The sequence below is a fragment of the Podarcis gaigeae genome (assembly GCF_964106915.1).
Source record: "Podarcis gaigeae genome assembly, chromosome: 3".
Taxonomy (NCBI): domain Eukaryota; kingdom Metazoa; phylum Chordata; class Lepidosauria; order Squamata; family Lacertidae; genus Podarcis; species Podarcis gaigeae.
The window spans coordinates 91,949,494-91,964,873 of record NC_139680.1 but is presented as its reverse complement, the minus strand read 5'-3'; the positions used below and the strand labels follow the sequence as shown (position 1 = coordinate 91,964,873).

The 15,380-nt window shown below is 41.1% G+C and overlaps 1 protein-coding gene across 3 annotated transcripts in view; it reads right to left on the bottom strand.

Moving 5' to 3' along the window:
* The window catches only part of SUSD4 (sushi domain containing 4), a 73,294-nt gene that overhangs the window by 26,614 nt on the left and 31,300 nt on the right, over positions 1-15,380 (bottom strand). For all 3 annotated transcript variants that reach the window (XM_083733512.1, XM_083733513.1, XM_083733514.1), the window contains exon 3: positions 6,510-6,722. In XM_083733512.1, the coding sequence (XP_083589638.1) occupies positions 6,510-6,722 (213 nt within the window). The remainder of the gene's footprint in view (positions 1-6,509; positions 6,723-15,380) is intronic.

The window sequence follows — 15,380 nt, the reverse complement described above, 5'->3', positions numbered from 1 at the left end:
AATTTTATGGATTTATTAATTTATTTTGGTATTGTACTGAGTGCTGTTTGTACTGATTTGCATTTTATAGTTTCATTGATTTATTGCGGACTGCCTTGCAATCATAGTACAGAGCTGTCTATAAACGGAACGAATCAATACTGAATTGTGGGTGTGAGAATCCTGTTCCACGGTGCAGGTCAATGCTGAGGCTGAATTTGGTTGGGATTCCCAGTTTAGAATTCCCCATACCTTTCAGGTGGCAAAAAGGTCAATTTATTTAAATTGCTCCCCCTCAGACCTCTTCCTAGGCCAAATCAAGCACACATAAGCCTCAGGTTCCATTGACTTGCATGAAGGCTGGTCCTTTGAAATGTTCCAGAACTCTTAAAAAGAAATCAAATATTTTTTTTTCTTCAGAAAGAAAACCAAGGAAGAGCAAAGATTCCTATCTTTTCTGCTAACTTTTGTTTTCAGCCTCCCTAGGCTCAGGTGACACATACACACCAGGAGTACACAGCAACATTTTGTTGCAGAGCACCACTTGCTTGTACTCTAATATTTTTAAATACAGTAGATAATAACACAACCACTTAAGAAGGGCTTGCAGCATGTCAAGTGTTATAAAGGATACTAGGTGTTCTATGTCGGCTCTTACAGAACTGTGCCTATTTTTTTTAATCAATTTCTTTTTATACGTTACATTTCTATTGCTTTCCTTTCTCCAAATCAGCCTTTGAGAACTACGATAGTCAAGTAAGGTTATGTGGACTGAGAGGTAACACAATTTGCCCAAGGCCACTCAGCGGTTTTCTTAGGCAAGTGGAAACTGTGAAGCACAATTTCCTCACGAACAATGCCAGCACTCTACCCCACTGCATTAGGCAGTGTGGGGAGGATATAGGGCATGGACTCTATCCACAGCAAGCAGTGGGGAGAAGAAGCAAAACTAAGAGCGGAAGAAAGCACAGCATCTTTGATCTCAAGAGTGACATATACAGACCAACTGTGAGCAAAAACATCAATGAATACATCATTGACTTGTGGCTTCCTGTTGTCTTGGGGTCTTGCTGTTCCACAAATAGACACGGAACATAACTGAGGTGAAATATGAGATTTTCATTTTCAAAAGCAAGAAACATTGATCCTGTTATACAATGACTTCACTCTCATTTATTTCAGATGATGGCTTGTAGATTGCACCATTCTAATTGTGTGGATGCTGGCCAGAAACACTGCTTCTTTCACTGAGCTGTTAGTGGACTGCCATCCCTGCAAATAGCTTCTGCTATTAAACCAACTTCAAAGCTTCAGCCAGAGGAGACTTGTTCAAGGAGGAAAGTCTGCTGAACACTTATGTACAAAGGATGAAACTGTACAGTTTGTTTTTTACCCAAGACTCTAAAATATTTGGGGGGGAAACCTGTAACTACTAGCTCCCACTTTAGCAACTGGGGTAAGTAAATACCGTATTTTTTGCACCATAACACTCACTTTTTTCCTCCTAGAAAGTAAGGGGAAATGTCTGTGCGTGTTATGGAGCGAATGCCTGCGGGTGGCGGGCGGGGGGGGGGAAATCTGCTGCAGTCGTGAGCAGAGGATCCATGGTTCCCCTTCCTTCCCTCCTCCGTGGTTACAAAGCATGGATCCACATGGATCCTCAGGATTTTTGCATTGGGCTACTCCAAACTCACTGTCAGATCACATGTCTGTGGCCACAGCATGAACCACAAAAATCATATATCCACTATTTCGTTTAGAATGTTTTTTTTCTTGTTTTCCTCCTCTAAAAACTATGTGCGTGTTATGGTCTGGTGCGTGTTATAGAGCGAAAAATACAGTACATATTCTATATGGAACAGCTCAAAGTTAAAACAGAAAATTTAAAACTCCTCATTTGCTGAAAAGATGCTTAGCCCCTCTATTTTCTCGGTAAACACACTGTTGAAAGCCCAAAGCACAATCTCTAAGCGGCAATGGAAATGAATATTAACATGCGTTTCTCTAGACTATTTCTTTTAACTATTATATCTGTGCCTTAAGATATGCAAGAAGCAAAACAAAGCAAACCCAGCTTTAGCAGATCAATGTGGTGCTTACCTTTTAACAAAGATAAACAGAGAAAATGCAAGCTCTGAAATCCCAAGTGTAATATTCTATTATGACAGAAGTATAGCAATAAGACATCCAACGTTAACGAGCCTGAGAGGTACTTTGCACATTACATTTTGCACATGACCTAGTCCACTGTGGCCATGGTGGCCATGCACAGCGCCCTGTTTGTGCCCCCTTCTCCCACTTATGCACATAAGTAACACAAGGGTTGTTAGGGAATAAGAGGTCTGTGTGCATCATTCATATGCCCACTCAGCCATCCTCTGCTGCCTCATGCAAGTTACTTGTGTTCCATAACATGCATACACACAAAAACCAGAGAAGGGGGAGGAAGCAACAGCAAAGAGAGCATCACAATGTATAGGGTTAGTGAAGAGGAGAGGCATAAGCAAAGCAAAACATTCACATTCTGCTCCCTCTAAATAATAAGTTGAGTCAGGACATGAGTGCTGCGAGAGTAGTAAGTGCAAATATATTGTGTTTTCTGTTTCCCTGTAGATTGGTCACACTTGAACTATTTACACAACACAGATGCTTGTACCTCCTGTCCCCTCTACATTTGAAACTGCTCAGAAAGGTGTGTTTCTCTGTCAGTGAATAAAAGCAGTCTAAATCCCCAGCTTCTTTTAGTCTTAACAGGAGCACAGCCAAGTTTGTGACTCGAAAAGCAGTAGCATATGCTAGTTTGCTATGTTGTCAAATCACCTATTTGCCTGGTTTTGGCTCCAGTTTGTAATTTGAGACAGCATACCAAACTGAGTTCCTTTTCTGGGAGTATTTTTCTCTGGCTAAGAATGTAAAAAAAAAGCTTCTGAGCTTGTGCAGTGCAATTGCCTTCCTAGAATGGGTTCTTTGTATATGGAAAGGATTGTAGCAAAGCTAATGTTGTCCCACCTAGCCTTGACATATCAAGTACCAGAACTGTTTCCACAATAAGAATTTAGTGCACAGTTTCCACACTTTGTTCACTCACTTTTTACAGGGCATCTATATGACGTACTGATGTTTCCCCTATGCTCATTCCATACTCTGCCCCCCACCCCCCGACAGAAGAAAATCCAACTTTTAAAAGAATACTGTAATGGAACAGTCACACAAATCATCCCAAGGGTAGATTGACACGGGTTGGTCCAAGACATTTTGGAGGCTGCATTTTCACATGCAGGGGAAAGTCCCTAACTCACCGAGGGTTTGAGACCCAGCGGCTACCCTCACCTGGTTTAGCTGGCCAGTCAAAGCAATTTCCCAAGGTGTGGCTGCTGCTGCATGCTGAGAGATTCTAAGAGCCACAGGTGAGAACTGAGTGCAGGATGGGGACCAAAGGTGTACAAACTACCCCAGAAGAAGAACAATGTGACCCCCGCCAAAAGTAATGCCCCTCCCCTAACACCCATGCACCCTGAAAATGTTTGGCAGGATTATTCCTAAAAGGAGGAGTTAAGCTCAAAAGTGTTTATTCCTGATATAGATACCTCGGTTGATAGTTAGCGTTAAAATCTATTAGCAATCTATCAATGCAACTCAGCTTGTTTTTTTAGGTATTCTTCTACCAATGAACCGCGGATATGGTTTGATCAAAAATTTACAAGCCAAGAGTAAGACCTCGTGACCTGTATGTGTTATCTAATCCAGACAACTACAACTAATCGAGAATGTGGCAGCTAGACTGGTGATTGGGAGTGGCCGCCGAGACCACCTAACACTAGTCTTGAAAGACCTACACTGGCTCTCAGTACATTTCTGAGCACAATTCAAAGTGTTGGTGCTGACCTTTAAAGCCCTAAACAGCCTTGGTCCAGTATACCTGAAGGAGCGTCTCCACCCCCATCGTTCTGCCCGGACACTGAGGTCCAGTGCCAAGGGCTTTCTGGCGGTTCCCTCGCTGCGAGAAGCCAAGTCACAGGGAACCAGGCAAAGGGCCTTCTCGGTAGTGGCACCCGCCCAGTGGAACACCCCCCCACCAGATGTCAAAGAGAAAAACAACTACCAGACCTTTAGAAGACATCTGAAGGCAGCCCTGTTTAGGGAAGCTTTTAATGTTTAATGTTTAATAGACTATTGTATTTTAATATTCTGTTGAAAGCCGCCCAGAGTGGCTGTGGAAACCCAGCCAGATGGGCGGGTATATATATATAATAATAATAATAATAATAATAATAATAATAATAATAATAATAATAATTATTATTATTATTATATCAGATTGTTTAAAAATGCTGCTGTGGGTTTTGCCACCAATATGATATACAAATCTGTCTTATCAGTCTGGGCAGAGGATGTGGTTCAGTGTTTTTGGCGCTGCAAATAAGCAAATGTTTACGTTTCCTCATTGACAGCAATTCCAGATCACATCAGAGCATTGGTGGGAGGCCAGGAGGGGGCAGCACATGCTCACACTGAGAGCAAGTGGGGCCACATCTAGGCGCCTAGAAGGCTGGAAGCAGTTTTTTTTTACTTGTTAAAAATAACGAGAACATAATTACAAGGCTGTAATATGCAATCTTACATTGTGAATATGCAGATACATCATTTGCCGCCCCCGCCCCCAACCATTTAAGGCTTCTGCATATACTGTATGTCGCTTCATCCTTTACCTTGATACTATATGACTTCAGTGCCAGTGTCTGCAAAGGTGTGTGGGCATGGACGAAGAACAGTGCACAAGTGCAAAGCAAAACATAAATAAATACCTTTCATGAGATTACTACCAAAGCATAAAATGCACAACCATCATCCTAAAGAAAAATTGTCTTTCTAGGCCTAAGAAAATTTGATTCTGTTGTCCTAGAAGCTTCAAATTTATGCCTTTTTGTTTTGCCTTCAGAATATAATAATGTGGAAAACAAACTTAGTATGCACACAAAGCTTGCTAAACTGAAGCAAGAAAGATGAAGCGTAAAGTGTGGTAAAGAATCTCAAATATAGTGTCACTGCCATGCAGCTAATGATCATGGCCCAAAGAAAATAGAACCACCTGCAAGCCCAAAATCATTGGGTTCTACACATTATTTAGCTGACAGAAACAAGGAAGGCTTCTGATTCTGATTGACTTCTTTGAAGAGCTGGTGCTCCTCATTATTTCACTATTCTCATAATACACTATTGTTTGGGACTCCATGCTACTCATGACAATACCTTGTCATTCCCCTCTTTTGAACCATCACAAATGTACAAAATATCTATGCCAATTTTGCTTTAGCCAATGGCAACTTATGAAATAAACAGTTCACACCTCCAGTTAGGCCAATACCACCTTGTTGGCAGCTGCAACACAAGGAGAAGACTTAAAACATGACAATACTTGAAGTGTCACAGAGGAGGAAAAACAGGTTCCCCACCTCTTTGCCCCACGCCCACCCCCAATGTTCAGTTGATCTAATTTGCTGCAAATGCATGTATTGCTCATGACAAGTGCTTGATCAACACTATTAAAATACATAGCAAGCTGATTCTTCCAGCAAAATGGTATCTGAACATTTTTAGTGGTGTGTTTATCCATGTTTGCACATTCATGCACAAACACACTAAAGACAGCCCATATTTTATAATTTCTTGATCACAACATTATTACTGACAAGCACCCAATAAATCAAAGAGCTGGAGTTTTAGTGCATGTTGTTTAATAAATGGTGAAGCTTTTCCACGGAAAAGATTTTTTCCAAAACTGCTGCTGGCAAGAGCCAGAGTTAGACCAGCAAAAATTGTCAAATGAACATAAGAAAATTGAACTAATTACATACAAAAGAAAACAAGTTCTTTTATTCCCACAGATGTGTTCCTAAATATAGAAGTAAAATTGCATTATTACTGCATTTTATAATCTGGCTGCCATTCTTTTCCGAACCCAAATGAATAATTTACAACATCCCCCGCAATACATAACTGATTTAATACTCCATTTAACACATACCCTTATCATCATTATAAATTTAACCATAATGCCCAGTAAAACATAACATTAAAATTTTACAAAGAGCATTCATTTGTCAGAATAGTAATTAAATACAACTAATAACATCAGATGAACTTTTCATCTGTTCATTAAGATGTATCAAGAGACTCCTGAATCTTCTGCCCCAATTCAGAGCCCACCAAACACACAGGGATAAGAATGTACCAAATTTGTCAGCACACAACATTCTTTATAAATATTTTAACTCTAGTGATTGTTTGCTCAAGAGGAATTGAAGGTTTTGCCTGGGGAACTCAGGATAACCTGGAATACTACTGGTCAGAATGAAAATGATATTGCATTTATTGCCTGGATTCAGCTAGGTCTCCAGTTTCCACTTGTTGTAAAAAAGTCTTCTCAGAAAGAAAGAAAAAATGAGCATGATCCTGTGAGCTGGAAGCAGAGATATGATAGAAATATGGAGTTTTCACAAGCAAAGTTTGTCGGCAGTAAATAGACTTACCTTCTTGGAGGCACACGGGTTTCTCGCTTGGCTTCCAGCTTAGGGAGCCATTGAAATGTCTCTCACAAAGCTTTTTGGATGGGCCCTTAAGCCTGTATCCTTCTTGGCAATGGAACCGGACTACTGAACTTTCAAAGAAAACACCTGCGCCAGGCATCTTATATCCATATTCAGGGAATCCAGGATCAGCACAGGCATGGAGTTCATCAAAACCTACGTCAACAAAGAGGCAAAATATTTGATGTTTGGTCAGAAATGTAGACAGTGTTCTTCTCATCTCCAACATCTGCCAAACTGAGATTCCAATGCAATGTTACAGTCATACTAGTTTCATAAAGTTACAAGTGGGGTCTGCAATAAAATACCGCGGCTAATTCCCAGGTTACTCTATGTGTTAACTTTGTTTTGCCAATATACAATTCCTCTCCACTGTCAGGCCATTTTAATCCTATTCCCAGCTTCCAGCCTTTGTTTGCTAAAATTACATCTTTTCAAAAATGGTGTTCAATGCAGTCAACAGCAGTAAAATAAAGATTAACAGGGTTTTTTTAAAAAAAGCAAATAAAATGCATCAATGAAACTAATGGAGACAACAGCCAGTTTAACAAATTGCAACACATTTACACCGGCTGTAACAACTTACGGTAATCAAAACCCTGTCTGACTAAGACTATCTCTGCTAGTGGAAGCTCATCAAAGAAGAGGTTAGGTGGGTCTTCTGTGGTAAGTTGCCTGTAGATGCAGCTATAAAAAAGGTACAGTATTTCTCTTGAGTTTCCAACAAATGAACCTCAGCTTTTGGTGGAAGAGAAAAAGGAGTGTCCCTCAATGATCTTAAAACATGAGCAGGCTAAGGCTCTTATGGAAGAATATGCTCTTTCACTGCAGCAACTTTCCCTCTGACCCCTCTCTTTGATGACTGCCTTTCAAAGGCTTTTTCTCATCCGCAGACATTGAACCCCTGACCTCAATAACCCCTCCCTTGAACTCTCTCCCAGGTTTCCAACTCCATGTTTCTACTGCACCCACCCCCATTCTGACCTAACTTTTTGTCTTCTGCCACATCGCTTTTAACACCAAAGTTACATTTTAGAAGTCTCCCCACCTTTGCACACATGTACAACCCCCCCACACACAGCAGAGGTAGCAGTGTGCAATGCTTGTGGACTTCCCATGTACATCTTAGAGTAGCAGCAATTATCATCATATAGGATCCTGCAGACACTGTTACCTACATACTTATCCTGGTACCCTGATTTCAACCAAGTGTTTTGTTCTACAGTACATACAGTTTTGGTTTCCTGTCAACAGCAGATTTCTGCCTGACTTCTACCAAGCTGCAATGGAAGCTGGTCCATTAGGGCAAATGTGGCACCATCCTCAGCTCACCAGAGATCTCTCCGCTAAGCTGTCTCAGAGCCTAGTTTCTACAGCTACCTGAGCTTTTTTTAAAACCTGGGCTGGAAATACTCCAGGCTCTGGCAGGCTGAGTTTTTGAGCAAAGAAAAAGCAAACAACAAAAAATTGTATTTGTGAAACCTAATGTAATATTAGGAAAGTGAGAAAAACAACCATAAAAACAGTATGTTGACATGTTAAACTCCGGAGGTAAGGAACAACTATATCAAGGCAAGACGGCTGGAGTTACAGCAGCTTCTTCGAAGGCTTAAAACCAATTGCATTTGGCAAGGCAAAAAGCCGAGAATTCAATTTAAGTTATTAACAGATGTGAGAGAAAGAGGAGGCTTTTTTTAAGTTGAAAGACGGTGGAATATAAAGGGAAAGTGGTTATATAAGATGAATTAAATTGAATAATGGGCTAATTATAATAAGTTTAAAATTTGGGGTAAGAACTTGTGGAACTAATCTAATGGAAATGGAATACAAGAGGGGGAGGGGTGGGGAAGTCCTGGAAAGATGTTAATGAAAGTAAGGCCTTAAATGCAAATGCTTTTTTTTCTTTTTTCTTTTTTCTTTCATCTTTTGGACTTTTTGGAAATTTCAATAAATATGATTTTAAAAAAAAAGAAAAAAAAGAAAAAGGAAAAACGACTTCCTTTGTGGGAGGAAAACTCAGTTAAAGGTTAAAGGTGCAGAAAGAGCCATTTGACACAGCTACCAACCTGTCTATTGTTAAACTGGCAATTCAATTATTTAACTAAAAAGGTCAGAAGACCTGCATGTGGGCCCATATTTCATGCACAAAATATAATGTTGTGACAGAGACTAAATCCCTGTGATTCAAAAAGGAGCTGATTGCAGCGCATTGTGTGATGCATGTGTTTTGCCTCCAAGATTGACTTATTTAACTTATTTAACTTATATGCAGAATTCATCATGCGAAAGGCTGGGCTGGATGAATCCTAAGCCGGAATTAAGATCGCCGGAAGAAATATCAACAATCTCAGATATGCAGATGACACAACCTTGATGGCAGAGGCTCCAATACTTTGGCCACCTAATGAGAAAAGAAGACTCCTTGGAAAAGACCCTGACGTTGGGAAAGATGGAGGGCACAAGGAGAAGGGGACGACAGAGGACGAGATGGTTGGATAGTGTTCTCGAAGCTACAAACATGAGTCTGACCAAACTGTGGGAGGCAGTGGAAGACAGGAGTGCCTAGCGTGCTCTGGTCCATGGGGTCACGAAGAGTCGGACACGACTAAACGACTAAACAACAACATTGACCCACCAATGCCTGAAACTACATACCTCTGCAGTAGCCTCTCTGACCACTGCCTACAAAGTTGACAATTCTATGATTCTAGTTGAGATTCTTGCATTGCGGGGGGTTGGGCTAGATGACCCTCAGAGTCCCTTCCAACTCTACAATTCTAGATTCCATTAATATTCTCTCTGTGTGTGAAAATCCCAATGTGTCTATGCCCATATCAGATAGGAAATTCCCCGATTTAAGCTGGGAGAGTGATCATGCTGCTCAGGTTTAGATGCTGGATTTCATGCACATTCATATAACCTCTTTCCAAGTGTCACTCCTCTGCATGGACATCAAGTGGCCTCAGAGATGAGGCAGCTGCACTACGTGTGAGAAGGAAAGGGAAGCAAGATACCGGTATGTGGCAGACCAATCAGGGGAGTGATATCTGTAGTGTGGTAGGGTCAGCAACATGATTCAGTGCTAGGCTTCGTTTTCCACTTACATGTTAAGATGAATTACTAAGGGACGACCTTTTGTAAAGTATAAGGTGACAACTGCTTTATGAAGCTTATTTCAACATACACAGTGGAGGTTTACAAAGAAGTTTTACAGGAAATGAATAAACCCCCAGAAAATGAGACAGTCAAACTAAGCAGGTGCTGAATGTTAAACAGCTTCGCAACTGGCACAGCAGGAGGGCAATTAATGCCAGTGGGGGAGAGACCTGGAAAGTTTGAAAGCTACCAACTTCTGACTTTTAATGCTTTGATTTTGAATGAGATGTATCTTAGGGGCTCGCTATTTTCTGAACATTAAGCATCAAGAGACACCAAGGGAGAAAAATATCATAGTGGCTCAACACAGAGAACAATTTTCTCCCAGACACCCCACCCCCACAAAAGTCTGTATTGCATGGTACAAGTATCAACAACAACAGAAAATCCCACCACCACACCAGGCTAACAGCTTAGAGAGGAACATGGGTCCCCCAATGTCTCCAAGTGCAAATGATGCTGAAACAATTAACTTTAACCAGGATGAGGATATAATGTTTCCTAGCCCTAGGCACATAAATTCTCTGGTGTATAAAACTGGAATTCAACATCATTTGAAGAGCCACAGGTTCCACATCCCTGGGATAGAACCTATTTGTGAATTCATAATCCAAAGTCATAGTTTATTAATGCAGATAGTGTCACATTTATATAAAGGTCAGCCTTAGGAAGAAGTGGCCAATAACATATAGCTGTGTATGTATATGTTGTAATGTTTTTCATATGTAGACTCCTCTGAACCAAATTCAAAATATGACCACGCTGGACTTCATAGAACTTGAATAAAGGAAATATCAGCATAGATATTTTTTACAGTTTACAAAGTAGTTAAAACTCAAAGAACCTCAGCTTGCCAAGAAACAGTATTAGCAAGGCCAGTTACTATTCAGAAGAGAAAGTTGCCTGCAGCAATCTTGAAATACATTTTTAAATGGAAAGAAAAGGGGAGCTTTCATTAAAACTGCCTGGATAGGTTATCCACTCGTGGGTGTTTCTTACTCCTCTTTCTCCCTCTGAAACATAAAGCCTCCCTGTTCTGTTAGGCAATTCACCAAAAAAAGTATAGATAAAATGTAAATATAAATGCTTTTAAAGCTGCTAAGTAGTCCCAACGTTAAAGTCAGTTATCATAACAAACCCTTAAAGGCCACTAAACATGCTCTACATTAAAGAAATGTAACATAAAATGGGCTGCTGCAATTCTTAGAAGTCTGCTCAGGAAAGAGATAGTGTGCTTCTAGCAGAATACAACATTGTGAGTAGTCACTTTGGTTTAAACCCCCCCCCCGCTCAATATTTTAAGTTTTAATATAATTATCAGTATCTGTACTTTTTGCTTCTAATATCACTGCTTACAATTTGCCTATCACTCTACAACCATGCGGCTCTACCTGCCAACTCAAAATAACACTTTGTGTATCTGCTGAAGCAGACTCTAGTCACTGAAAGCTTAAAGGTAAAGGTAAAGGTACCCCTGCCCGTACGGGCCAGTCTTGACAGACTCTGGGGTTGTGCGCCCATCTCACTCAAGAGGCCAGGGGCCAGCGCTGTCCGGAGACACTTCCGGGTCACGTGGCCAGCGTGACATCGCTGCTCTGGCGAGCCAGAGCCGCACACGGAAACGCCGTTTACCTTCCCGCTGGTAAGTGGTCCCTATTTATCTACTTGCACCCGGAGGTGCTTTCGAACTGCTAGGTTGGCAGGCGCTGGGACCGAGCAGCGGGAGCGCACCCCGCCGCAGGGATTCGAACCGCCGACCTTTCGATCAGCAAGTCCTAGGCGCTGAGGCTTAAACCCCACAGCGCCACCTGCGTCCCCCCACTGAAAGCTTATGCCATAATAAATGTATTAGTACTTGTGGTGCATAAGTAGCATGACTACACTCCTGGAAATTCTTAAACAATCTAACTTGGTGCATATTTAATTTTCAAATGAGGCACCCAAAGGATTTGTGCATTTTGCTCCAACTTAATCCAGAGAAAAACACAATCAGATGCCTCTTTAAAGCAGCTTTGCAAATAATCTCAGAAAAGTTACTAACCTGGGGGGGGGGACCCAAACCCTAGCCCACTCAGAGGCTAGTAGCCTGTATTTTATGCTGGCCTCAAAGAAGAGGAAGCTCTCTCCCCTATAATAGCATCTTACCAAGATTGTGATATAGAAAAAAACCCTCTACCAAATAGGCCGGTGGAAAAGGGAAGAGCTGAGGGATGTTTCCTTCATTCACAGCCAGAACAGAAACCATATGATTCTATCATTCCCCCACCAGTCCACTCACTCACCAAATGGAATTCCTAGCTACTTTGCTAGCTTTTACATAAAAGAGTTCACTGGCAGAGGGTCTGAAGGTCTTGTATTCTTTTCAAAATTCCACCCTAGATACGCCTCCCACAGTGAAAGCATAAGCACCTGCTCCTGTGTACACCGAGGGCCATTTTGCAAGAATGACACACCCACATACTTGCTATGAAAGCAGGCCAGCCCAAGATGTTATGCCGCCTCAAGTAGACAAGCAAATGGTCCCCTCTCACCTGCAAATCAAGGTGCATAGTACCCACAGCTGACCAAATTATTCTGGCATCTGGGGCAGAATAACTTTTCCCTGGGGGTGAAAACAAAAAAATAATAAATGGTTGCAAATGGACTGCCCTTTCATAAGACCCAAAATCAGATACCTCCCTCTGCCTAAGGGTAGGACCGGCACTGGTGAAAATAACACTAATGATGCACTTCAGAATATATGAGATATTTTATCTGTATGCAGAGATTACCACTACATAGGAAAAATATAATGTGAAGCATTGGGTGTGAAATAGAGGATTAGAAACTAGCTTCCCACCCATACTGCTTACTGCATTTATCTGGTGCAGCTAGTTATCATGTGTGATGAAAGATAGAATTTTTCAACATATCAGGCATCCTATTACTAAAGATATCCTGGAATGATGATAGTATCAAGATATCAGGCTTCCATTTTATTTAATAGCACATTTTTACCATCTCAATAACCTTCTTTCTATCCAATCATAACAGAAAAAAATGTGCTGCCAGTAATCAGTTTATATAATGTTATGACATTTAGCGCTTTTCACTGACTATTCAAAAGCCTCCTACTATTGCTCATCAGCAAATTCAGAAGAGTTAAAGTTTGAGCAGCTCTTTCACATTAAACATATTAAATTAACTCCAGTGTTAGTGTAAAGGCCTTGACATCTGTTGCCCTGGTCACTATAGAACATTTTTAAACCAGCCAAGAGAATTTTCAGAGATAAGCCTTTGAAAAGAACCATGGAAATGTTGTAAGCATGAAAACTAATTGAGCTGGTTCCAGCTGAAAAGCCTTATCTTGCAGGGAAGGTTATATCCAGCTAGGCAAGAATTGCTTTAGAACCAGGTCTGAATCCATTTCTCTGTAAACTGATAGAGAAATAATACAAGTTTTTATTCTATTTTCCGGAACCCTTCTTGTTGCTGTACAGAACAGCCCATGACCTACCAACAGAATAAAAACCCACAATATCAACTGTAAAAGCCCTCACAATATTATAAACTTAGAACTGGGTTGCTGTTTGTTTATCTACTGCTACAATGCTTGTAATCTAAAGAGGTTAAAAGTAATGTCAAAAACCCTTAAGGATAATAAATATAAAATCAGCAAAATTAAATAAGAGCAGTAGTTTTCTTCCTTAAAAGGTAAAGGTAAAGGACTCTGGACAGTTAAATCCAGTCCTGAACAACTCTGGGGTTGCGGTGCTCATCTCGCTTTACTGGCCGAGGGAGCCGACATTTGTCTGCAGACAGTTTTTCCAGGTCATATGGCCAGCATGACTAAGTCGCTTCTGGTGAAACCAAAGCAGCACACAGAAACACCATTTACCTTCCTGCTGGAGCGGTACCTATTTATCTACTTGTACTTTGACGTGCTTTCAGACTGCTAGGTTGGCAGGAGCTGGGACAGAGCAATGGGAGCTCACCCCACCACATGGATTTGAACCACTGACCTTCCAATTGGCAAGCCCTAGGCTCTGTAGTTTAGAACACAGCGCCACCCCTATGTAACCACAAAAAGCGACAGTTGAACAATGTCCAAAGACTATATCAGATCCAGCAGCCACAAAGCAGCATCTTGACAGCATTTCCCTCCCAGCAAAGGATGGAAAATAATGGCTTAAAGTTAGACAAGGTGGGGGAGTACAGTCCACACCAGTAACTTTCTCATGAATGTCTGTGTTTGTCATTTTCACATTCATTCATTCATTAATCCGTTCCATCCCATGTCCATATTACTCTGTGAATGTTTTTAAAAAGCTGTATGAAAATGCAGATCTAAATATGTATTTTATCCAAATACATATAAAAATAATATTTCTCTCAATGTATGAGATATAGCCACAAGGTGACTACATTTAAGTGTGTTTGTGGTAAAAAATATTTGTGAAGGCTTTATCAAGAGTGAAACTCACTTTTCTTGACAGCCCAAACAGAAGCTTGAGGGTTGAGTAACATTAGCTTTAAGTCTCTAGAGACTGACTACAGAGGAATTGTGAGACTGCTATGATGTCATAGTCAGAGCCCCAAGAGACAATCCTCATTTTCAAAAAAAGATGGGAAGCAAAGACATGTATCCAAGGCAATTCTGTCATCCTTAAGAACAAAATTGTGTAGATCTGAGCACTGTCCATCTTTCTACTTGCCAAGGGTTTGCCTTGATTGAACCTACTTTTCACAAGCAAGTTTTCTCTGAAACCAATTCAATTTTATTTCTTGGGCTTCCAAATTCACCTGGCCTTTTTTCTCTGTTGCTCTGCTGTGTCAGGAAGCATAGGCTTTGCTGCTGACAGCAGGACATGATCTTCTGCTCATGCTTCTCATATTCACTCAGTGTACACTGCAGCTGCAGGGTTACCTCAGATCAACTTGGAACAAAATGCTGCAGAGGGACTACAGCAGAAGGGGCACAAATGTGCCGTGTGTCACACTAAAAGAGAAAGAAGCCATTAGAGCAACCTGAACAATCGCAAGCACTAAGAGCCCCTTCTTTTAAGCATGCAGATGCAGAGCTCTCTGCCTCTGGGTGGTTTTCTCCCTCATTAGGGACATTAGCTGAAGTGCCCACTTACAGCTATGACAAGAAAAAGGACAGACGTGCACAGATTAGCAAGCTTTTCCTTAGGTACTGAATGCCACACTTACCATTTATTCAGAGAAGCAACTTCTGCAATTGCACATGTGTGTGTGTGTCTTCCACACCTATTCCTTAGGGGCTTCAGTTACCTACTGTTTCCTGTTTAAGATGCAGGCATACAATAACCCTGTTTAAGATGCAGCTTGCTTACCTCTTTTGTCAGATGAATTTCTGGGATGGGTCTGGCATTAGCAAGCACAAGGAGGATAGCCTTGGCTATATTACGGTTAGGAAAACCAAGACTGAGGTGGGATGAGCCATCCAGCAAGATTGGGACAACTACAGGGCTGTTTATAGGGTAGTGTGAATAACAGGGAATAAACAAAGAGAAACAAAGGAATAAGAATAAGGCTGCAAAGCTTGGTGTCGGTTATTATTAGAGAAATGTAGGCAAGAGCCATTGAATAGAATGCCAGTGGCTTCTTTTAATCCTGCCACCACTCCAGCAAGAAAGGAAAAAAGGCTCAGGAGGT